The following is a 25493-nucleotide window of genomic DNA, read 5'->3' on the forward strand; positions in this document are numbered from 1 at the left end:
AGAGCCAGCTCCATCTCCCCAGCCAATGTAAGCAGCAGCCTGAAGGGATTTGATACACAGACCATGTTTTATCTCTGGGTTACTTTACATTCCTTCAACAAATGTTCATCTTCCACCATCCTGAAACCATTCCATTCTCGGAGACTTTCTAGAACTTTCTCTACTGCCTTTTATAAAACTCCTGAAAATTCGAAGGAACATTTCTTCCTCTTTTTTGTAGGTTTATTTATATTTTCATTTTATGTGTATGAGTGTTTTTGCCTGCCTGCATGTATGTATGTATGTATGTATGTATGTATGTATGTATATGCACTATGTGCATGCTTGGTGCATGTGGAGTTTGGAAGAGGCCATTAGGAATGGCTCTTCCACAGCTCTTGGAAAGCTTGGCTCTGCAGAAGCTAAACTTAATTTTTAGAAAAGATTTATTTATTCTTATTTCATATATTAGGTATTTTGGCCTCCATATGGGTATAGGGAGTGACACTCCAACCTTCTGGAATAGCACCCACGGCTCTTAACGGCTGCTTTCAACTCCCTGGCCATGAACCTAATTTCTTAGGAGATGCTTGTATGGACAGTGGAAGCACAGAGAGGAGTTGATTCCCAAAAAATTAGAGTTAGCTTATCTTGCTGACTCCTAGTTCTCTCTGTGTGAGTTCCTCGGGATAAAAGGGGGGGGGGTTCCTGAACCCTAACACCTCCACCAACAGAAAACACTCCTGTCTGTTGAGTGTATGGGGTGAGACAAAGTCCTCCACGCCATAGTTGGCTGGCCACCCATACCTGACGGACACCCGCCCCCAACACTGGGTGTTCAGTTTTCTGGAGAACCTCATTGTAACCGAGACCAAAGGGTCTAGCTTTGACCCAGTTCATAAACCCACACCTACATGGGTTCTCCTGATTTAGGAGAGTTTTACAGACTTTATGAAAACAGGTCAGAAGGGCCTGAAAACAGAATGATAATATTGAATGTCCTCTAAGGACAGAGTTGTCCGGGCAGCAGGGCCCACTCCAGCACCAGGCCTTGTCTTTTACCTCATCTGCTCCTACCAGTCACGATGGCTCAACATAGACAGACAACACCTCCAGCAGGCTTCCTGCTCAGGTGAGGGTCTTCAAGACAAGAAGCCAGTAACAACCAATTCACTCAGAGGGGGATCTGGGGTTTCCAGGTTCTGAGACATTGTCCCTCTACAGAGACTGCAAAACACAAAGTCCAAAGAGCTGCGAGGGACAGGGCAGGACCCATGTTCTCAGCTGAGAAACCAGGCCTGCTTCTAGGGCTTCCTCTGCCCCGCAATCAAAAGGCGGCCTCATCTGTGTCTACACTGTATGTCTCCCTCAGGCCTGGGTGAATCTTGGGAGGGGGGAGAATTAAGAAAACTAAACACAAACAAAAACCCTGTAAGAGAAATAAATTAAATGCAACAAGCTGAATAGAGATAACATTTAAGCAGTGGATGTGTAGCTCAATCTAGCATGGCACCAGGCTCTGGCTTCCATGCCCCAATATCCAAACAAAGATAAAATAAGCAAAAGGCCATTTATTAAGCAAGCAAGTAAGTGGGTTTTGTTGTTGTTGTTGTTTTGTTTGTTTGCTTGTTTTTTGCAGGAGTGGGTTTCTTAAGGAGAAAAATGGGGAGTCTGTACTAGGGTGAGCTAGTAAATCCTGATTGGACTTGTTAGCTAAGTAATGAATTTTGATTGCTGGAGCTTGGCGTTTTATTCTCAGGAATGAGTCAGTGGCCAAATTAATGGAATGGACCTTGGGGGCTAGCTTTAGGAATGTAATCTAATGGTTTTTAGGAAGGAGGAGGAGGGTAAAAGGTAAAACCTGTAGGTGCCATGTTCGGGCTTGTGTTTGCCACACTTGGGCCTGCCAAAGCCCTTCTTCACCCTCCATGTGGTTTCCTTGTGCTTCCATGTAGTCTCTTTACTGCACCTACCCCCAGGAAGTGGTTGTTATCCCCACTGAACAGATGGGAAAACCGAGGTGCACTGAACGAAAAGGTTGATCTAAGCTTATGTAGCTAACAGATGAGAAAGCTAGGGTGGGGATCTAGCTGTCCTACTGGCCAGAGCCTCTATTCTGAGAGTACATGTTTCACAAAGGCTGCTCTTAAAAAGTAGACAGGAAGGCAAACTTCTACCCTACTGTTTTCGATTTAATTAGAATCTTTTTTAAAAAGTCTCCCTTCCCCTAGACAGCTTCTCAAAACACCTCTGCCATGAGGCCTTCCCACTTCTCTGAGTTTCTCAGCAACCTGTAACTTTTCTTTTCTTTTTTTCTTTCTTTCAGATACTAGCCAAAGCCTGCAAACACTTTCCCTGGAACTAATTCTTTGAAGCTTCTTCCACCTTCTGCCATGCAGCTGCTTCCAGCCTCCACTGCGGAAGCTGCCTGCTTTCCCAGAACCGAACTCAAAAGGCAAGGTCCTCCTCCTCCTCCCTGCCAAACTCAAAAGGCAAGGTCCTCCTCCTCCTCATCCCCTCATCACTGCAGCGGATGACATTTACAGCTCGTCTGCCCTGGCGTTCTCTCTCCAACTCGAATCAAATTATCCTCAATCTTTAAAAATAAATAAATAAACCTAAAATATCTGCACTCGCTTTAGAAAAAAAAATGGTAGCTTTTAAGACCAAAAACTCCTGTAAGTTCAAGATTTATGAAAACCACTTCAGCAAAACCAGGAAACATCCTCCCGACTCCAATCTTGATATATTCTGGGTGACACCAGAAGAATAAGGGCCATTGGTTCCCAGCCAGATCTTATAACTTTCTAGCTCTGGGCTTTGGAATGCTCAGAAGTTGAAAACTACATCCGACCCCTATTATCACATTAAGCCAATTAAGCTTTCTTATCATATCAGTTTTGTTTGAAAAATTGTTGTGGCCTCCTTCCTGTCTGCCACCCCCCTGATCTTGAGTGTCTGGTGTTACTGGCTTCTGTTTCTATTTGTTTGAGATTCAAGGCTGTTCTCAGTTCCCTCCTATCGATTTCATACAATACCTTAACTGTCTTAATTCTCTCAACAAAGGAGAAATATGGTGGTTATCAGACAGTGTCTATGTCCATTTCAAACGCTTGGCTATGCTCCCCACTCATAAGAGCTGGCTGAAAAGACACCTGAAATGATCCAAGACCATTCCGAGGATGCTTCAAAACTCTTATTTCACTTGTATGAAGGTGTCTTCTCAGTATTTTCTTCTCACGTTCAAAGTTACCCTCCTACACAAAGCATGGGAGAGTCCTTTCTTCCTTCCGCTGTTCTTAGCAAGGCTTGCCTTTCAAGGAAGACTCAGTTATTGCACTATTATTGCAGGGCTTCTGAAGTGGGTCCACTCCTCAAATTATACATTCACCTGCATTACCTAATGCTGGGTCTGGGAAAACTGCCTTGAATGTTGGTTGGAAAGTACAGTTCATTAACTAAAACATCATCATAGGATCAAAGGAAGAAAGTCAGACCTGAAAGGCCATCAGCTCCAACCCACCACAGGACAGGCATTTCCTCTCAACATCTACCCACAGCCCTTTAGTTCACCCAGGGCGTGAGCCCTCCCTGCCGGGTCAAACCACCAGTTACTAGAAAGTTCTTTCTGTCACATCAGTCACATACTACACAAACCAGACTGCCTGCCACTTCCAGTTTTCTGTTCTGGTTCTGCCCACTCAAAAAACTAGCAGGGTTTGGTGATGTACTCTTGTAATCCCAACACTGGGAATGCTGAGGCAGGGGGATTACTTGATGTTTGAGACCAGCTTGGGCTACATAGTAAGTATCAAGAGAGCTGGAACTGGAGTGGAGCCCTGTCTCCTCCCTTCTCCCCAGGAAACCTCTTTTCTCAATATGTCTTGTGAAATATAGTCTTGACCTAGAGGTAACATCCCTTTTCTCTTTCTATGTTTCCTTTACCACTTAATGAGGACTCTGTTAAAGTAACATCCAGAAATTGTATAAGTTTACAGCAACAGAGCAATAAAAAAGATAACATTACTTGAGGCTCAATGGAGGAGTGCTTGCCTAGCATGCAGAAGACTCTAGGTTTGATCCCCAGCAACACAAAAGAAAACAAGGAAAAGAAAAAGCCATAAACACTACTTTCTATTGTGCCAGATACGGCTCATGCCTATGATCCCAGCATGCAGCAGGAGAGCCAATCATCTGTGGCTAGCCAGGGCTATGTAGTGAGACTTCACCCAGGACAAAAAAAAAAAGTTACTATTATTTTAATACCAAAAGATAGCTAATGTGTAGGTAGCATCTTTTCAGGTTTTGGTATATCACTGCATTGGTGTGTTTTAATTTGGTATTGGTTTCATCAGTTGGTTGTCTTTGGATCTTTTGAAATCTGTTTCACTCTTATTCTTTCAAGTTATTTTTCTTTGGAACTACCAGGTTACAGTGACTTTCCCCAACCTTTGAAGTCAGCTTCTGGACAGTTTCTGGCTTGCCCCACCTTGCCAGGCCTCTCCTGTAAAGCACCCGCCTTGTGACTCCTGGCCTTCGGGGAGGCCATCTCAGCACTCTGCAGAAACACACACACAGGCACTCAAGTGTGGGCAGAAGATGATAACTCCAGAAGCATCCCTGAGGGCTACTTGGCACTACCATCTCGTCTTTGTTCTCCCTCTTGCTTCTGTAACTCATTTCAACCCCTCACAGAAGCTATAGCCTCTCTTCCACCAAGCAACAAGATGCCCATCAAGATCTCCATCATAGCACTTCCCCTTTCTTCCTTTTTGATTCCATCAAGGACTCCTCGTGGTCCAGAGCCCTGAGCTTGGCAGACCCCATGTGGACTTCCATGTCAGTCCACAATGCTTTGTGCCTCGGCTCTTTCTGAGTTACTCGGGTTGATCAGAGTCCTTCTAGATACTACCATTACCACACTGTTGAAAAAGAAATGGCACAGGCTGGCAGATAAGAAAGCTTGGAGAAATATTCCACACCGCAGAGCCCCGTCTCTGTCGCAGGCATACCTTCAGCATTGAGGTGCATAGTCTCCAAGGGTCCAATGAATGCATACCGCATGCCCAGCCCATCTGACATGACCAGGTCCAGGTCGTTAGGAGACACTATTCCTTCCTGCATGGGGAGAAGGTGGTAACACACAGTTGAGTTCCTTGGAAAGGCAATTTTGTTAACATTGCCTGTCCTAAATTCTAGTAGGCAGTATCTCCCCCACCCCGTCCCCAAAAAACCCACTTGCTAATGCACTGTAATATTTAATGGAATTTTGTACAAGCAAGCTATCCTATATGTGTGGGTGCTGAAAGAGGGTTTTATGGTACAAACACTGAGACCTGAAATCAATCTGTACCCCTTCGCCTCTTCACCAAGCCCACATGTCACTTGCAGCTCTGGAGACAGTGAAGATAAAACAGACCCAGGGGGACTTTTCTGGATATTTGATCACAAGGTGGGAGTGCATTCAAACACACCCAAAGAGTGGGAAGTGGCTCACAGGCTTCACCTGCCTGCAAGTCAAGCCTTGTTCAGATTTTAAGGAGTTTGTGGGAAAGGCCATTCTTTGATGAAACATGGTTTAGGATGGGTTTGTTTGCTGAGGTGGGGCCCTAGAAGTTTCTGCAAATCTGAATTGCCAAGCAAGAGGAAAGTTGTTATGTACCGTGCTTAGAAAGCCAGCTAATCTGTGTGCATGGCTTTGGGTATGGGGCTTAAACACTGCAGGTTCACTCCCTGCTGAGGACCTCTGGACATCGCAAATCTCTGGAGAGCAGAGCAGATAGGAGGAAAGAGAAACATTTTCCCCAAACTCCTGCTGCCTAGACTGGCAACATTTCTGTGTAACCTGACACTCAGGGACTTTCCTGAGCAGTTTTTTTTTTTTTTTTTTTTTTTTTTTTTTTTCAGAGAGGCCCCCACAGGCTTGCTGTGTGTAAAGCCACTAACTGTGCCACCTCTCCTATAAGCAGTCCTGGGAGGCCCCGTCAGCCCTCAGCTGGAGATTCATCCATGCACTGTCATTCTGTGCACCTTGCTCCCAGTGACAAGCTCAGGCAAGCAACCCACCAGACATGTCACCTCAGTCTGGGTTTTAGATCTTTCCCTGAAAGGGCTGTCTGACATCTTTCTGAAGAGGACAAGCTTTGTCAGCCTGAAGGAGGGATCCCAGAGGTCATCCTGGTCCCCAGGGTTCCATTGGGAGGAACACTTTGTCCTCCAGATGCCCCTGGGATTTGGGCATCCGAGGCTGAAGAGACCCTGCTTGCCTGGTCAGCGTGCAATTTCCATTTTCCAGATTCCAAAGGTAGCAAGACTTAGTGCAGTTGGGAAGTGGATTTGCAGCACCCCACCACCACTGCTACTGTATCCCAATGATGAAAGGGACATAGGGAGTCTTGGATCTGTGTGTGCTTCAACCGCCCCAGTTCAATTGAGGGAAAGGATAGAGATGCAGAATCAAGATGAAGACAGAGCCCACCACCCTGGAATGGCAAGGGTAAGTCATGTCTGACTAAGCAACTCAACTTCAAAGAGCCACTTTCCATCGAGCTGTGCACATAGACATGAATATAGAAAGACTGTGTGTGCTCAAGATGCACACAGTATGGAAAACCGCGATACAGCAAGGACCTGGAGCCAGCTCACTATCTTCCTAAAGACAGACACCCACTTTCTGTTATACCCATGTCATGGCTTTTGACCAGCCCTCTATTTACAACCCTCAGCCACAGAGTTTGCTTTTTGCATACTTCTAATTGAGCAGATACATAGTGTGCATTTTCATGTGACTTGATTCTGTTTCTCAATATCAAGTTTTTAAGATACACACAGGGAGGCCGGGCAGTGGTGGCGCACGCCTTTAGTCCCAGCACTCGGGAGGCAGAGGCAGGTGGATCTCTGTGAGTTCAAGACCAGCCTGGTCTACAAGAGCTAGTTCCAGGACAGCCTCCAAAGCCACAGAGAAACCCTGTCTCGAAAAAACCAAAAAATAAAAAAATAAAATTAAAAAAAAAAAAAGATACACACAGGGATGGGGGTAAGGCTCACCTTCCTAACACGTGCAAGCTTCTATCCACAGCACCACAAAAATAAAGACAAGGATGTACCTAGTCAACATGAGTCTATAGTTTTCTCATTCTCGCTGATTCTAGTGTACAGCTCCTATATACAAAGCGACAGAGAATACGCTGGAACACAGCCCCAGCCTATGTCTGAGCATAACTGCTGGGACCATGCTCCATCTTCTGCTTTATTAGGCAATGTTCTGCTGCTCCCCAGAGCATTGCACCATGGTCATTGCCTCAGGCACCAGCACTGTGTACAGGAGCTTTCATCGCTCATTGCTTTCCAAAGACAGGGTGCCACGATGTATGCAAACCTCTGCTGATCTGGGAGGGCACTGTGAAGTCGCACTGTGTCTCTCGTTACTGCTAACCACCCTGCCATGTATTTATTTGGACTGCACAGAAGAGCAGTTCACCCAAATGCTGACAAGTGTGACTTCCTTCCACTCCTCAAAATAAAGCTGTAAGAAGGCAGGGCACCCACAGAGGCATGAATTCACAGAAAGCCCATGATGTCCAGAACCATCTAGAAGATCATCCGATGTGAATTGTCCTTCCCAGCTGCTTCTGCCTACCTGGCAAGCTCTTGTTCTCCTAGATGCCTGAATCGGGGTGGAGGAGTGGGAGGTAAGGGGGTGGTTTCTGCACTCTTTGGACCCTGAAAAGTAGCGAGAGGCAGTGGGTGGCCTGAAGACCTTCCTTCAACCTAGAGTTGCAACTCAGCATTTCAAAATGCCTCAAGTTTTAACTTTCACCTCCAAACTATGACCCACTGAAACCACTGTATGCCTCCAATGCTATCCAGCTCATCTACAATTGGATTTAGTATTTTCAGAGCTGACTTTAAAGAATTTCAAAACACTTAAACAATGAGCTACTCAAATTAGCTATTTTTTTTTTCTTTTTGCTGGAAATGGAAGGAACCTGGGTCTCACATGTGCCTGACAAGTGCCCTACCAATACCTAGCAGCTTGCCTTTCTTTCTGGTGTTGTCTGGAGGAAAGAAATCTATTTTCCTCATTCTTTCCCCCATAGGACAGACATAAAAGGGAGAATGTTTTATTGTCTTCACTTCTGCATTTCTTTCCATCCTGGGTGGAATTTTCAAGGGGATTCCTCACGCTTGTGTTTTTACCTAGAAGTTAATCTAGAGGAAGAATGGCCGTGGGTATTTCCACTCACTTCTGATCCTTCCTGACTGAAATTTTACATGGCCGAGGCAGTCGTGCGTGCTTCTCATGGAAGCCGCACTGCACGCTGAGCTACAGGCTTCACACTCAGGGCACACTGGTCCTTAATTCTGCTACTGAGCTCATTCCACCTCAGCTGTATGATAACATGCATGGAGGTATGTATAGCAAATATCCTCGGTGGCAGAAGAGGTAGAAATAAGTGCTGACAAAGGACTCCTGGAACCTAGATGGAGCCCAGCACATTGGCTGGAACATGGAACCCGATGCCAGCCCAGTTTAATACTTATCAGAATAGCTATCGGCACTATCGGCACTTCCTCCATCTTGCGGCAAAATTCTCAAGACACACGTACAAAGGGCAGTCCCAGGGGGTTAGAAGAGTCCTAAAAACTCCCACAGAGCGGCGAACACTACCATCACTGTTTGTTCAAAGCCTGGCTTTTGTACCACATTCTGAAACCTCAAGGTGAGGAGGGCCCAGACACAGTGGTAAGGAATCCCCTTTCACTGGAAAACTTCTGCTTTGGCCTTTTCTTAAGATCTGGGACTGACCACAATTTACACTGATGCATCAGGGACGGGGAGGGGCAAGACAGTCACCAGAGAAGCAAGAAAACACAAGGCAGGGAATGAAGTGTTCTGTTACTCTGACACATATTTTAAGCATAACTAAAGTTTTGGGGGTGGACCAGACAGAATTCTCTAAGTGGACACACATAGAAACACACATCTCTCTCTCTCTCTCTCTCTCTCTCTCTCTCTCTCTCTCTCTCTCTCTCTCTCTCTCTCTTCTTCCCTCCCTCTCCTCTCTGTGTCTATGGAAAACTTACTACAGAGTATCCCATCTCCCCTTACCCAAGTTCACAGATAACACAAGTCCCTCAAATAAAATGGCATGGAATTGTCTTACAGCCCATATACATCTTCCCATAGACTTTACCTCACACTTGGTGACTTGCAATATCTAACACAGCATAAACATTATGCCATGATTTGGTCTGACAAGATGGCTCAGTTGGTAAAGGTGCTTGTGGTCAAACCTGATAACCTAAGTTCAATCCTTGCTTCTCACCGGGAAGAAGGAGAGAACTAATTCCTGCAAGATATCATCTAACCTGCATATGTATACATGAATACATCACACACACACACACACACACACACACACACACACACACAAACTCAATAAACAAATAAATGTAATTTAAAATTTGTCATGACATCTCGTTTAGAGAACAAAGAATGGAACTCTATACATGCTCAATTTTTTAAAATATTTTCAATCTGTAGTTCCTTAAATCCTTGGATGGAGAACCCACAGATGTATACACACTCACTGTATGCACACTCACTGTATACACACTCACTGTATACTCACTCACTGTATGTATACACACATACAGAGATTCAGTACAAGGAGCTGGCTTGTGTGACTATGAGCTGGTGAGTCCTGGGGAGGCCTCAGTTGGGCCTTTTAGACTTCTTCACCGATTAGATGTAGCCCATCCAGATTGTAGAGAATAACCCCATGTAGATTAAGTTGGCTGAGGCACAAAGTCCCTCTAGGACTTTGCCCAACCTGCTGATCTGTGAGGTGGGAGAGTTAGGAGAGGACACATCAAGGGCCAACGGTATAAGGGGTGCACACTGCGCTGACTGACCTGGTTCTCTGACAGAGGGAGAGAAGGCAGGTGAGGGGCTGGCATGGTGCACAGTATTTGATGACTGAATTCCATGACCACTGCCACTTCAGGTCAGCAGCTGCACACACCTAGCTCCCCTTCTCCTTGATCATGCGTCTCTCTCATTTTTCTGTATGTGGTTGAGTGCCCTCATTTTCTTCTTCATTTTCCTCATTTTAATCCTGGCCACCTCCTTTGTCTAATTTTTTAAAAACAATCCCAGTCTTGTTTTGTTGATTTCCCCACACTTGGTACTGAATTGTCAAGTATCTCTGAGCAAATAGTCCTTACTTGGCCACCATGGTCACCCCCAGGGACCCAGCCTTGCTATCAGGCATGCAGATAAGGTTCTACCCAAGTTCCTCCCCTCCTCCAACCTTCAACCAAAACTGCTGGAGTGTAAGCCCAGTGTCTTCATTGAGAAACAACAGATGAGGGACGGGTAAAGAGTAGAAGAGGTTGGCTCATGAGTGCGTTCCAGTCTGTGATGTGCACAATAAGACTCATGGCTCTGCCATCTCCAGTCATCTAAGGGGGACAGGAAGAAAAACAGATCGTTTTGATATATCTCTTAGATTTGTTTTGATATATCTCAGCCACTGGGACGAGGTTACAGATCAAGGGGCTACTTCAGTCCCTTCTTATATGGGACAACCCTGAGCTTCAACTGCTTCTCTGTCTCTTGAGGTGCTCTCGCGTAGGTTGGATAAGACAACCAGCAGGTACAGGTTTAATTCCTACAAAAGCTAGGTTCAGGGCTGTCCCTCTTGGAGGCACTCATTCCTGGAGCCCTTGGAGATGGTCCAGAAACAGAGTTTCATTTGGATCTGAAGGTTGAAACTGAAAATTGTTTGGGCTCCGTGGTTCTTATAAACTGAGGACTATAGCAATGCAGTTCTCCCATGAAATGAAGTAGGACCACTGGTTAGTTCCCTCCACTCGTATAGTCTTATATATTGCTTTTTTTGTTCTTCTCCACACACCACTGCTCTTCTACACACCACAAACATGATGTAGAGAGGTAGGGATGCTAGAGAGACCTCAGCGGCCAAGAGCACATACAGTCCTTGAAAAGAACCTGAGTTTGCTTCCCAAAATCCACATCAGGGATTCACAGCAACCTGTAACTCCAGCTCCAGGAGAAAAAGCAAAAAAAGACCTGGCCTAAGCACTCCCACCCACCCACGCCACCTTCCAGGGAGATGTGAAGCAAGAGTAAATTTCAATAAGGAGAAAATAAAAGATGTCTGAGAGCTGCCTCATGACCCACAGTTACTCACAGGGTTGTGAGCAGCACGGCCTCCTGCCAACTCTTACAAGAGTTCTTGGAAGCAGGACACAGACATTCCTGCATGATGACATGAGCAGATTTTGCTAACTGTGGAAAAGCCTACTGAAGCCCACACTTAGCTCATGCAACAGGACACTGAATCATGCCTAGAAAACACACATCTTAAGAGCCATCTGAAAGACACTGAAGAGCTAGAGTTCCTCCCCCAACACCCACAGGGAGGATGAGAAGCAGCAGATGGCCCTCACTGGTGAGCCTGCTGGAGACAGGTGTCCCATGTGCCCCTTGGGAGGGTGGGCAGGAGAAACACATCTCACTCCCGGGGACAGTTTAGTAAGTGATGAAAATGCCATTCCCTGGCCTGGAGGGCCTATACCCCAGACTACCCATGAAAAGACCCCCCAAGGACGAAGGCACAGGAACAAAGGTATCACTGAGTCAAGGTCATGACAGAAACAGAAGGTATTCCAGAACAACCTGCAATGGGAGAAACATCCAAACATCTGAAAGTCAGTCAAATGAAATAATGAAGCTATTAAACAGCAAATATCTGAGCAAAGCATTCACATTAGAGACTAGATAGATGAAAGCCTAACTAAGATAGTTTGTTGTCAGTGTGTGAAATGCTTTTATATCCTACAACTTTACTGAGCTTTCACCTTCCGTATCCCACCTGTGAACTGCAACTTTATCTGTTCTAACAGGGTTCGGGAGAGTCTTTAGTGTTTTCTGTGTGTAAGATCACATCATTGTCAGAGATGATTTAATCTCTTTCCAATATAGATGCCTCTTATCTCTTCTTTTGCCTAGGTTATCTGGCAAGGGTCCTTATCACGATATCAAGAGAAACAACGACATGGGCAGCTTCTACTTTTGCTTGATCTTAGAGGAAAAGTTTTTGACTTTGAATTGATAGATGAGCCCTGAATTAGGTTGCTTGCTGTGGGTTTTGTTATACATGGCCTTTGTTGTGTTGAGGTATACTTTTTCTTTCTTTTCTTTTCTTTTCTTTCTTTTTTTTTTGAGATGGGGGGGGCTTACTCTGTGGCCCTAGCTATCCTTGAACTCACTATGTAGACCAGGTTAGTCTCAAACTCACAAAGATCTATTTGCCTCTGCCTTCCAAGTGCTAGGATTAAAGACATACATCATCAATCCGGCCAAGGTATGCTGATTTCTACACTTAACATACAGAGTTTGTTTTGTTTGCTTTCACCACAGAAGGATGCTGAATTTTGGCAAATGCTTTTTAGCATCTACTCCAAGGATCACATAGGTTTTGCTCTTTATTTGTTGATGTGATGCATCACACATACAGATCTGCGTGTGTGAACCACTCTTGCGTTCCTCGAACAAACCCCACTTGACTGTGTAATCGACGCTCTTCTAGTGCCATTTCTAATGTTCAGCTCACTAGTTTCATGGAGATTTTCAGAGAGCCAGACTACACATCAGCTGCTCTCTTTCTGGGAGCATCTCCGGTTGCTACTGAACTGGATACTGTGCTGACTTGGAAATGGGGCTCTGGTATAGTACCCAGCTCCCACCAAAAGCCCTCCGGCTCTCAGTGCCTCCGTGTAGAAGGTAATAGGAAGCTGGTCCCAGTGAACAGAGTCTGCATCAGCTACAATAACATGGCAACCTGACAGATGTGTTTGCCTGGCATTGTCATTAGACATTCTCCATGTTTGCCAATTTTACATGGGTGAAAGAGTGAAAAGAACTACACCTAAGGAAACTCTGACTCCCTCTGGCCACTTGTTGGCTGTGGTAGACTCACTGACTGACTTTCTAGGCAGCTGGATGCCCTCAGTCCTGTAACCTGCAGGTAGCCAGGAACTCGAACTTCCACATGCTGCTGGCAGACAGATACCCCCAGTCGCCCTTGCTGCAAGCAGGGTATCTGCACAAAACTGTGGTCTACAACCCTGCCTGGAGTTAGACATACATTCCCAGGCTCTTCGTCCTCCAGGTTCCTGCTTCTACGCCTCCTGACAGAAAACCGGATCACAATTTGCATCTCTGCTCAGGAAATGGAAGGGAGGAGTGTGGCTGGGGTTACAGGGATGAGCAACGTGACCAGGAAGCAAGTCCAAGTGAGATAGGGTCTGGCCAGGCAGCTTGTGGCAATTCCAGTCTTACATTTGTTCAACTGCTTGCCTTTTGATTTTGTTTTTGTTTCTTGAAACAGGGTCTCATTTAAACCCAGACTGGCCTCAGACTCCCACGGTTTATGTGGTACTGGGCATCAAAACTAGAACCTCATGCATGCTTGGCAAGCACTCTACCAACGGAGCTATACCCCCCACACACACACACACACATCTGTGCTTTAATGAGAGTGAACTGAGACTTCTAAAATATAATTTTTGAGCTGGAAATGGAACTACACACCTTTAATCCCAGTACTCACAAGGCAGAGGCAGGTAGATCTCTGTGAGTTCAAAGCCAGCTTGGTCTACATAAGAAGCTCCAAAACAGCCAAGGCTACATTGTGACACCCCTGTGTCAAAAGTCAATTTCCACATCTCTTTTGGAACAGGCAGAGGCACTCAGTGTTTTAAACTGGGGCTCAAATTCATACAGTATTGAAATCATTGGCGCCTGTATTTAAGAAGAAGCTGGTATTAATGGGAGGCCTGAGTCCCAGGTAGAGAGACAGAACAAAACACAATAAGCAGGCAGAGAAAAATAAAGAGGAAAACCACCAAGAAATGAAATGTCATATATCTCCATGAGACAGAGACTCCATCAAGTACAAGCTAAATTGCTATTAATATTCTATTAAGGAACAACCAGCCATAATGTGCAGAGTTTATCTTCGAATGGATGAGACACAGTCTAAGGAGACTTTTCAGCCCAGGCTTCAGGGAAGCCACATCCAAGGCCTTTCCAGCATTCACATCCATTAGAATCCCCTGACTTGTCATGGATTCTGATTCTATGGACCAGAAGGGTCTACAGACTGCATTTCTCCTAAGCACCTAGGTGAGGACCACAAAGTCCTGAGGGGTGTCCTCTACATAGACAGGATATGAAGGCCTCAGCTTAGAGTGCTGGTTCTCAACCTGTGGGTCACAACCCCCTGGGGAGTCAAATGACTTTTTCATAGGAGTCACCTAAGACCATTAAAAAACAGATATTTACATTACAATTCATAACAGTAGCAAAATTACAGTTATGAAGTAGCAACGAAATAGTTTTATGGTTGCAGGTCACTACTACATGAGGAACTGTATTTAAGGGTCACAGCATCAGGAAGGTGGAGAACCACTGGCCTAGAGCATCCCTGGGGAGAGCAGCTCAATATGAGAAAAACAGGGTAAACTCAGAGGCTATCATCACAAGCTATGTGTGGGACACTGGTCTAAACTCTTACACAGAGACCCCCCAACTGGTCCTCATCACAGCCCAGCAAACAACAGGTCCATTATCATCTCCACTTCATAGACCCTACAGCAGAGACCAGTGAGTGTAGTGTGTGGACCAAGCCACTTATTGGTCAATTTCCTATTGTGTAAAGTCTAAAACAACAGAATGTTTCTCCTGATATTGAGAGCTAACTGGCAGATCTGAAAATATCCGATCATGGGAAATGGAAAAGAGAGCTTCCCAATCTCTGAACTCCTACACTGGGGAAGGTGACTTTGATGAGCAGGTGATTGTGCGGGGTGGGCTAGGCTGACTCTTAATTCCTGCAGCAACTTCAGGTAAGCAATACTCAGCAGAAGCCCATGCTGCAGCCCTCCGTAAGGAACCTCTCAAGCTAATCTGATGACACAATCTTTGAAGCACACTTTGTTAACTGGAATCATCCTCCCAACACGTGGCACTAGGGTCTGAAAGGGTCTGAAGTTCTAGAACCCCCCCAGAGCAGCTTGATCAGATGTCACAGACCACGCCCCTTGCAAGAGGCTAAGAACTGAATCCAGTGTCTCAGGATGCAGGGCCCACAGACTGTCTCCCTACAACACAGCACGCTGACTTTAAATTGCCTTGTGTTGGCAGAGGCTGGAAGGCTATGTGTACCTAGGCTAACCTTCCTTTTTCTGCCTGAAGACTAGACTCATCCAAGAGGAAAACAACAGCCTCTATCTCTCTGAGGTTTCATGAACTAAGTAAACCTGCCTACCACTGGATGATGACTGAGATGCCACCACCCCCAGACAAACTTTGTCACAAGTTATTGTCTGTCTTCTGAGACCATTCAATTTCCAAACGGAATGGCTTATGAACTATACTACCTGTTTTCCAGGCCACTCATTTCAAGGCCCCTCAAATATGCCCTCATTTCCCTCTCCCTTAGGAAAAAAAAAAAAAAAAAGGCATGACTGAACCCTGAGGGTTATTGGGCTCTCACTGTCCTGTGATGTCCTCCTGGCAAGGGAACAAACCTGCATGCCTTGTCACTTATCAGTCTCTTCTTAAACCTCTCAAGGGCGAAGGAAATACTTCCTCCTCACCCACATAGGGCCCTAAGAACAGGAATCCCACTAGGGATTATACTGCTCAGAAGGATAAAACCCATGGTAAGCAATTCCCAAGGCTTACTACCAAAACATGCCAGCAGGCTGAGAACCTGCTGACGGCTTCATGACTCATTCCAGGCTCCCCCACCTACCTTACCCTGATGGGGAAAGAATTGATGGGCAACAAATTCAGCTGTTGTCTGACCAAAGGCTTTTCAGCACAACACAACTTCCCTCACTGTGTTAATGCCTCAGGAATATGAACTTGAAATTACATTCCCAGTCAAAAGGATCTCATCACCCAGTGACCCAGCCCTGGCAGGAAAATGTGTTTCTAGACTGCAGTCAGACCTGTATACCCAGAATTCACCTGTTCATGAAGGTCTTCTGTACCCCAGATATGAAGCCAAACTAGAAGAGAGGACAAAACAGGACTAACATCTATGAGACAATACAACAGACCCCAGTAGTACAATTGAGTACAATTCTTCTTCAGAAGGTGTCAGGACAGCAGCAAACAGAAAGTTACAGTGAGGCTATGCAAAGACAGGATAATAACATTCCTCTCACTACTGCACTTCCTCTTTCTCACCTAGAAATGCCCATAGCACGGTACCCTTCACAATCAGCTGACACACACGGTACCCTTCACAAGCACCTGACACACACGGTACCCTCCACAATCACCTGACACACGCGGTACCCTCCACAAGCACTTGCTGGTGGACATGTCCACGGGGGAGTCACTCCTCCTTTGCTTGTCTTAGAATTAATCTTGGTTGCTTAGCTATAAGAATTCAATTATGCTTTCCATAACTAGTGTCTGGAATTTAAAACAGGAAAAACAGATACTAATCAATGAAAAAAAAAGTTCTGTTTAGACATTAAATACCCCCCCCCAAAGGCCAATGTAGTAAAGCTTTAGTCTCTAGCTTGACACTACTGGGAGGTAGCAGAGCCTAGAGCAGTGGTTCTCAACCTTCCTAATGCTGTGACCCTTTAATACAGTTCCTCAGGTTGTGGTGACCCCACAACTATAAAATTATTTCCATTGCTACCTCATAACTGTAATTTTGCTGATGTTATAAATCATAATATAAACATCAGTATTTTCTGATGGTCTTAGGGGGTCACAACACACAGGTTGAGAAAGGACTACTGGCCTCGTGGGGGGTCCTTGAGTCATGGGAAATGTGTTCTAAAGGGGTGTAGGAGCCTGGTCTTTCCTCTTCCTCTTTTTCTTTTTTCAGTCTGGTCGCCAGGACATAAACAGGCTTCCTCTTCCACATGCCAATATCTTGCAACAGCACCAGCCAGTCATGGACTAAGCCCTCCATACTGTAAGCCAAAATAAATGTTTGTCCTTTTAAAGCTACTTATCTCAGGTATTTTGTTACACAGTAATGGAAAGCTGAGTAACACAGTCTGGCTTCTCAAAATAAAATTTGCAAATAAATACAATTGACAAACCCCTAACCAAATGCAATGGGGAAAAAGCAGACATAAAACATGAATTTCAGAAATAAAACCAGCAACATCACCATAGACTCTGAAGCCATAACATGGATAAAAGTATTATTACCAACAACTTTACACTTACAAATCTTAATACCTTGGAATAAATGAACCCATTTCTGAGCAACCATAAACAATCCAAACTCAGACAAGAGGAAAACAGACCAAAATTCTACAATTAAAGAAACTGGATTTGTGATGTAAAGGTTCCTAAAAAAGATTTCTCGAGTCTCAAATAATTCTACTATAGATCGACCAAATACTTAAGGAGACATTAAGAAATTTAAATTTAAGGTTAAGGAGAATTAAGAAAGCTGTATAATCTCTTTCAGGAAGACCCTTTCACAATTCACTTTACAAAGAACTACCCTGAAGTCAAAGTCACAGAGTATAGCATATGAACTACCAGAAAATATTGCCCATGAATCCAGATGCAAAAATAAGCAAGTGCAACTTGGCAATGTCTAAAGTAAATGGTGTACCTCATGTGCAAATATGGAGGACAGAATAGAGTCAAACACCACTGTGCATTCCATAGATAACCCAATGACTTATCAATCAAAAGCAAAACTTTTAAGTTAGATATATAAAGAAAATCCATGAGCAAGTGACAGTTATTCCAGACAGGGCTGGCTCCATACCAAGAAAGTCAATGTAACTCTCAGAATCACAGCAAGTGAGCACCAAGGCAACTTCCCTGAATGCTCTTCCCACATCAAAACTCTGCCATGCTGGTGGAAACAGTCTGGGCTCCATCCAGACCCACTGCCTGCCCTACCCCATCCTAGCCCCTAACATAGAGTCAGGGCACGGACATTCACACATGGCTTTGATCTGTTCGGGTAACAGGTAACATAATTAGCACCAGGTGTCTGGACAAAGTTTCCTAGGCTTTTCTGGAACCAAGCTCCACCAACAAATGCACCAGACTTGCGTGGAGTAAAAAGAGCCTTTCTCACTGTCAGCTTGCTTTGTGAATCCAGAGAACAAGGAGACAGAGCACCCCTGGGAACTGGAGAGGTGGGGAAGCCACACCACATATGGAAGCTCATTCTGTTCTCAGTCCAGGCTGAGGGTTGGCCATTCCAGCCACATGTAGAACCCAGCCCAGGCTTTATGTGCAAGGAGTAGCTCTGAGCTGGCCCCTTTGGTGCCTGCCCATAAAGGAGGATTAAGTAGTTCGAGGCTCACACAGGCTGTATGGTGAGTTTCGAACAAGTCTGGCCTTCTTAAAATGACCTTGTCTCCAAAAGCCAATGAGAGAAAGTGGGCACATAGAAGAAGGGAAGCGAAGAAAGGGGGAGGGGAGACAAGGAAGGGAGAGTCTTCACAAGGCCTGTGACTAGCTTTGATTCTGCTCCTTTTGATAATGAAGTCACCCTAGAGTTTTGAAGCAAACTTGGAAAACCCAAATCCAGGTTGAAACACTCCAAAATGTGAACTCAAATTCAACAGGCTCTATTTGAAGTTGTGAGGAGTCATTTAACTCCTGCCTGGACAGAGGCGGAGAGCGCAGCAGGCAGATTGGCAGCAGGAGGGCAGGGCTCTGGAGAGGTTTTCTCCAACCTTTGCTGATTGCAAATGCTGGAAAGAAACCAGGCCACAGGCAGCATGAACCTTCCCATAAAAACATATACAGTAGTCAGGTGTCCTTAAGCCAACCCCCAGCAGGTACAGCATCAGACACTTTTAAGGGAGACAGGTCCTGCCGCTGACAGTTACTGTGGGAAGGATTTCTCTAAAGCCACCTCAAGATGAACCACAGCCTATCACTCAGCTTTGGAAACTGTGGAAAGGAAGGGGTCCATGCAGACACAGAAGCCCATGCCAGCAACTGATTCAGCAGAGAGCCAGTATCCTGGGTGCCCTGCTCAAGGTCCTGGGAGAAGAGTTAAAGAGTGGCTGCAAAGTTGATATGGTAAAAGGAAGCACACTCCTGGATTCTGCCCCATGCTCTCTGCATCCCTTCTGCCTCCCTGTGCACATGTAGAGCCCAGATCCCCTACAGACTGGAGACACACCAGCAGTTTAGTCCTAAAAGTCTCCAGATCACCTTTGCACTTGAGCGCAGATTATCTTCTAGAATCACGTGAAAGGTAAGACTTTGGGTTCTACTCACACTTCCCTAACCTTCCCATGTCTTTTCCTAAAAAAAAAAAAAAAGAAAGAAAGAAAGAAAGAAAGAAAAAGGCAGGCAGCACAAGCCAGTGGGAGTCTGCAAGGCAGTGAACTCAGCATCCCCTCCAGTTTGCTTTTCTCCAACAGCACAAAAAGACACCAATGCTGCTCAGATCTTCCAATGTATGATCAGTTCTGCTGAGTGGTCAAACACAGACAATTTTTGTCCTACACAGGTCTCTTCGTTCTTCCCGAAGTTGGTTCATAACTTTCAGGGTAAACTAAGCAAGACTTACTCTTAAATCAATTCTTTACTCTGAATTAAGAAATAAAAATTAAAAATTGGCCGGGCGTTGGCGCACACCTTTAATCCCAGCACTTGGGAAGCAGAGGCAGGTGGATCTCTGTGAGTTTGAGACCAGCGGGATCTACACAGCTAGTTCTTAGACAGCTAGGGCTACACAGAGAAACCCTGTATTGAAAAACAAAACAAAAAACCCTAAAAAACTAAAAATCTAACAGATAAAAAGTTAAAATTGTTACAGCACCACTTCTTACCGTGTTGTACTATAGTGCTAAATTTTTCTTGAGTCTATCTACTATTGCTGTTCTGTTTTAAATAGACCTCAAAGAAGGTATTTTAAATGCAGGATTCCTTTAAGATAATCCTGACACTGATTGATTTCTAAAGCATTTTTCAAGGAGTGTGAGATCCCAGCACACACGTTGCAGGTGTAGATGGGAGGCCCATTTAAACACTGAGTCACAGCACGGGGAGCACCTACTGCACAGCTAAGTGGTGTCACATGGTGACTCTAACAGGGAGAGTCACATACATCATGCACACCTGTTGAAGTCTGGCGGAAATACTGGAAGGAAATATAACACCCACAAAAAAATGAGGTACAGCTGGCTTCCAGGTTCCTGTCCTGTGCACTCTGTGAAGAGCTGTGGTGCTGCACCCGGCATGGGTGGTGCTAGGCAAGCTCCGTCCTCCCCTGAGAAGCAGGTAATCCCTCACACACCACACTTTACTATGGCCTGCATGGATGTGCCTGCTGTATGTTTGATCCACGAAGAAGACAAGCCTGTTACCAATAAGTTTAGTATGTATCATGGCTTTCCTCGGTTCTTAACATAAGCTGTGTTCTTTAAGGGAGTACGAGTTTACATTGTACGAAAAGAATACTTTCTCATGCTGAAACATTTTGACACCAGGAGGCAAAAATCTGTCTGTGGGAAAATGCAATGGGAAGACAAATTGCAAAATGGGAAAATGTAACACACAGGTAATTTTGTAAAAAGGGCAGGGAAGGTTTTCAATTGTGTCTTGCTATCAAATAATGACTTAGAGAGAGGGATCTCTCAGACAGGGAACTGCTGTGTTGTACTCTGTTTCCAAATGGAAGGCCCTGGGTCTCCAGAAGACAGCAAGGAGCCCTGAGTGTCCTCTAACTTTGACAGACCCAGAAAGTAACTCCTTTCCTACTCAACCATGGAGGCAAGGGAGGAAAGAAGGGAAGAAAAGGAAAGGGAGGGCGGGAGGGAGGGAAGAATGGAAGAAGGGACACAGGGAAGAAGGAGAAGGGTGGGGTGGAGGCCAGGAGAACAGGAGTAAAGAGGGACACAGGGCACGAACCTCCATCATTCTCCAGGCCTCGCTGATGACGGCATACTGCAGGCGGTTCAGAACGAAGCCATCGATCTCCTTCAGGAGTCTCACCGGGGACTGCCCAATCCTCTTCATCAAGGCATAGGTTCTGTCCATTGTGGCTGGAGCTGTCTCTGGGTGAGGGACTAGCTCAACCAGTGGGACATAATATGGTGGATTGACCTTATGAGAGGGAGAGAAGAATAAGAGGATCAAGAGCATGCTGACAGTGGGGTGTTACTCTGGCCCACTGCCCCTCGCCTATGTCCAGTGGCAAGTGGGGGGTAGGAGCAACTTTGGAAAGGCCCCTGGCTTCCACATCCCAAGATAAGACTTGAGAAAGAGATGCATGCATGGGGCATGGGGTGGGGGGGATAAGTGCTTATAGAATTGTATGGTTTTGTTTTTGAAATGAGCACATGAGGTATACTTTGCTATCCTGCATACATTTGTGGAGAACCCCAAGCCCTTCTGCCTCCCAGGACAAGGGTTCTACGCTAGTAATTGACATAGTTTACCCGTCCCCACTGCCCAGAGCCACCTTCCCATCCTAGACTCCTCAGGCTTGACCATTCTCTGCCCATGTTAAGAACATGAGCAGGACAGCTAGCTGTGATGGTTTGTAAACCCAAAGCCTGGGAGTCGGCATCAGAGGACGGGTAGACACTAGCTTCATCTGGATAGTGAGTTCTAAACCAGCCTGGGCTACAGGTGAACTGTGCTTCAGTGAAGATTGGAGAAACTGGGCTCCAGGTCTTTGCAGCATTGTGGATGCCACAAGTGATAAAAACAAGCATGCATCTCTTGACATGGAGACATTCTGTTGTGTTTATACATTGTAGGGTGCAGTGGTGGGGACAGGAGAGGGAACTGATATTTAAGGGGTAAGCTTCCTTCAAGAATGGAAGGTTTTCAAGATGGATAGTCAGTAAAACAGAAAGGTATTCTTGTATTTAATGCCTCTGACCCGCCCCCTTAGGATGGTTACAAGTTGTCAATTTTATTGTGTGGTTACCACAATTAAAAGTAAAAAAAAAAAAAAAGAAGAAAAAGAAAGAAAGAAAAGAAAAAGAAATTAAAACAGTGTTCTCCCACCTCCAGCTCCAAACTCTGGCATGATCCCCCTGGTTTAAAAGCTGTGCAGCTGAGGCATGGTGGTTCATGCCTTTAATCCCAGCACCTAGCACTCATGAGGCAGAAATAGCTAGGCTTCTGTGATTTTGAGGCCAGCCTTGTCTACATAGAGTCCCAGGCCAGCTAGGGCTACATAGAGAGACCCAGTCTGGGGGAGGAGGGGTACAGCTATCAAACATTGGACCCTTCAGCCCTCCTGAGATGGAACCTGATCACTCTCCTGTCCCTCCAGGAGGCTCCAGGTAGGATGGTATCACTCCACCCAGAGTACTTGGCCTCTAGCAATGAAATCAATCCCTGTTTGGAGTCAGAGACGAGCAGCGATAGTGCCTTGGACCATACAGTGAACAGAGGAAAGGGTAGAGCAAAATGTCCCTCAACAGAGGTAGCTGACTTCAGACAGTGTACCACTTCTAAGCTTACCCAGAGTGGTATTCTCATGGGTCTAACCAAGGCAGGGTCTCCAGACACTGCGGACAGTCATCCACCCAGAGGCCATAGGGACTACTCCTCTCAAGCTTCCTGGGAAGTGAGCTGAAGACCCCAATCTAAACATGTTCTGTACCCAGCTCTCCTACAGCCAGGTGCCAGGGTGCCTAGAAGCAGGTGTGAGAACAGGACTCCCTCCCTCAGCCAAGGGTGTAATACAATGGGATTAACTTGGTGTCCAACCAGAAGGTACCACCACAGAAAAGGTATAGGGAGCTTGCCTTTCCTCCAAGCTTCCAAGAGGCTAAGGCAGGAGAGTCCTGAGTTTGACTTGGACTACATGGCAAGACACTGAAAATAAGAGGGTCAGAGGTGGAGCTCAATGGTACAACCCTTGCCTAACATATAGGAGGAAGCATGGTAGCAGTGACAGGAGACATTTTTACAAAAAAAAAAAAAAAACAGGCCCTCTCCAATTCCAGGAAGAGATGCCCTGCAGCTGACCAGGGACCTGGGTCCATTCCAGAGTCTGTGGCCTCCTTCTAAGCAACCTGACCTACAGAACAGAGCACTGAGAGGCCCCATTAGCTCCACCAGATACCTTGATCCCATAACAGATCAGGAAGGAAGATGAAAGGAAAGTTGTTTTTTTTTTGTTTTGTTTTGTTTTGGTTTTTTTGAGACAGGGTTTCTCTGTGCAGCTTTGGAACCTATCCTGGCACTCGCTCTGGAGACCAGGCTGGCCTCGAACTCACAGAGATCCACCTGCCTCTGCCTCCCGAGTGCTGGGATCAAAGGCATGTGCTACCAATGCCTGGTGAAAGGTAAGTTTTTAAAAGTGAGGCCAAAATAAGTACAATCCTCTGTAACTTTGATGGACAGCTGACACTGTGTGGTGGAAACAGAGAGACTGCATCTGTGCCCCCTATGCCAGTCTCTCTAAAGCCACCCCCCTACACATACCAACCCTGGCTTCCTCCATTCATGAAGTAAAGTTGATATAAAACACATCTGAGGAAAGAAAAGACCATAACAGGGTAGGTGGGTACATGAACACCCTTTCCTCTCTTGGGGCTTCATGTAGCAGATTTCCACAGCCTCCGAAGGGGCAGTCCAGGAAGCCCATCCTGAAGCCCACAAGGCCCTCAGTGCTGACAGCACACACCCACTGCTCAGTACCTTCTGCTTACCCTGGAACAGAGATGACCAGAAATTCTGCCCTGCCCCTGCAAAATCTGTGCCTGAGAGAACACAGGGCTGTCCTAACTTGCCGGCTGGAGCTTCTCTGTGTGGAGGTGGAGGCCACAACCTATTACAATGGTAAATATCCAGTGTGCCAGGGCCCTGCAGGGGCATGACCAGGCCTCCTTCCTGACATCTGATTTCCTGTCCAGACAAAGATCCCAGGAGACTATAGAGCTAAGGACATGAGCTCAGCCAGTTTGGTCTGGCGTGTGGGACTGGGAGAAAATGTAGATTCTCAGACTAGGAATGACTCTTAAACATTTAAGATGGTCCATATGGCCAGGCATTGGTGGCACACACCTTTAATCCCAGCACTCAGGAGGCAGAGACAGGTGGATCTCTGTGAGTTTGAGGCCAGCCTGGTCTCCAGAGCAAGTGCCAGGATAGGCTCCAAAGCTACACAGAGAAACCCTCAAAAAAACAACAACAACAAAAAATGATCCATATGATTCAAGTCTGCCTACTCCCCTGGATAAGACAGAATGACAGAATCCAAAGATGGTTAACTTTGGTGAACTGATTTGCTTTAGTTAACATCGGTTTGGGAAAAAAAAAAAACTCATAAAAGCAATAAAAGATTGTGTGTGTGTGTGTGTGTGTGTGTGTGTGTGTGTGTGTGTGTGTGTGTGTGTGTACACTCTTCTTGGGTCCTACTATGACTAAGACTTAGGGGGGCCTTTTACATCTGGGTATTGCTTTACCACTAAGTAGATCAGTTTGTACTTTCAAATTCATAGCCTCATTTTCTTTGTTGTTTTACATATATTCCTAAATTCAACATCCTCAGTCCATATGTTATTTGTATGTATATTGTTATTTCAGTGCTGACCACCTAGTATTGGATAACCAACTGGGGGCCACTGCCTTGGGGGAAGACCATGTCTCTCTCTCGGCATTCCTTAGTTGCCTGTAGCTCTTTGTCTACAGCTGAGGTCCCATGAGATTTCCCCCCTTCCATGTTAGTATGTCTATGGGTGTCATCCTTGTTCAGGTCATGTTTAGGTCTTGTAAGACTTAATGGGTGTAGCTTCTCAGACATTTCTAAGAAATACAATGTCATAGCAGACTTCCTGCTTCTCTGACTCCCCTTCTTCTACGATGACCCCAGAGCCTTAGGTGCAGAGGTTGTGCCACAGATGTACTCATTGGGACTAGGCTTCACATGATCTCATGTTCTCTGCATTTTGATTGGCTATGGTTTTCTGTAATAGTCTCTGTTGCAAAGAGAAGTCTGATGAGGGGTGAAAACTATACTTACTGGTGGGTATAAGGGTAAATATTTAGAGTGTAGTTAGGAATTAATTATACATGCTGTTTAGTAAAGTAATGGTAGTATATTTTCCTCAAAGATCCATGACTTCACTAGCCCTGAGTAGATGGTTAAGTCTCCAGTACCAGGCATGATCATTGAGCATGTCTCAAGTCCAATTAGACAGCTGTTGGTTACTGCCAAGGTATGAGTGTCACTACTGCACCCTTAGAACTTTTGTGCCATGCTGGTCATCATTGCAGTTCATAGGCATCATAGCTGGGTAGGACTGTTGATTGCTTCCCTCCTTTAGAGGCTTGTGTGACATCTTCTATACCATGAAATCTAGCCATCCGAAAGGAGGCTTTCAGGTCAGACCCAACTTCTGTTCTCCAGGTCCTGTGTCTAAAGACCATTGTGTCTTCTGCATATATTTATATGGGGACTGTGCACTGGTGACATTTGCGTGAAGGT

General features: G+C 45.5%; 1 protein-coding gene across 5 annotated transcripts in view; it reads right to left on the reverse strand.

The window, feature by feature from the left end:
* Cryl1 (crystallin lambda 1) overlaps positions 1–25493 on the reverse strand; it is a 145147-nt gene that overhangs the window by 3777 nt on the left and 115877 nt on the right. For all 5 annotated transcript variants that reach the window (XM_027390481.2, XM_027390480.2, XM_027390479.2 and 2 more), the window contains 2 exons: positions 20951–21145; positions 4992–5097 (listed from right to left, as the gene is read on the reverse strand). In XM_027390481.2, the coding sequence (XP_027246282.1) occupies positions 4992–5097; positions 20951–21145 (301 nt within the window). The remainder of the gene's footprint in view (positions 1–4991; positions 5098–20950; positions 21146–25493) is intronic.

The sequence above is a fragment of the Cricetulus griseus genome, assembly GCF_003668045.3.
Source record: "Cricetulus griseus strain 17A/GY chromosome 1 unlocalized genomic scaffold, alternate assembly CriGri-PICRH-1.0 chr1_1, whole genome shotgun sequence".
Classification (NCBI taxonomy): Eukaryota; Metazoa; Chordata; class Mammalia; order Rodentia; family Cricetidae; genus Cricetulus; species Cricetulus griseus.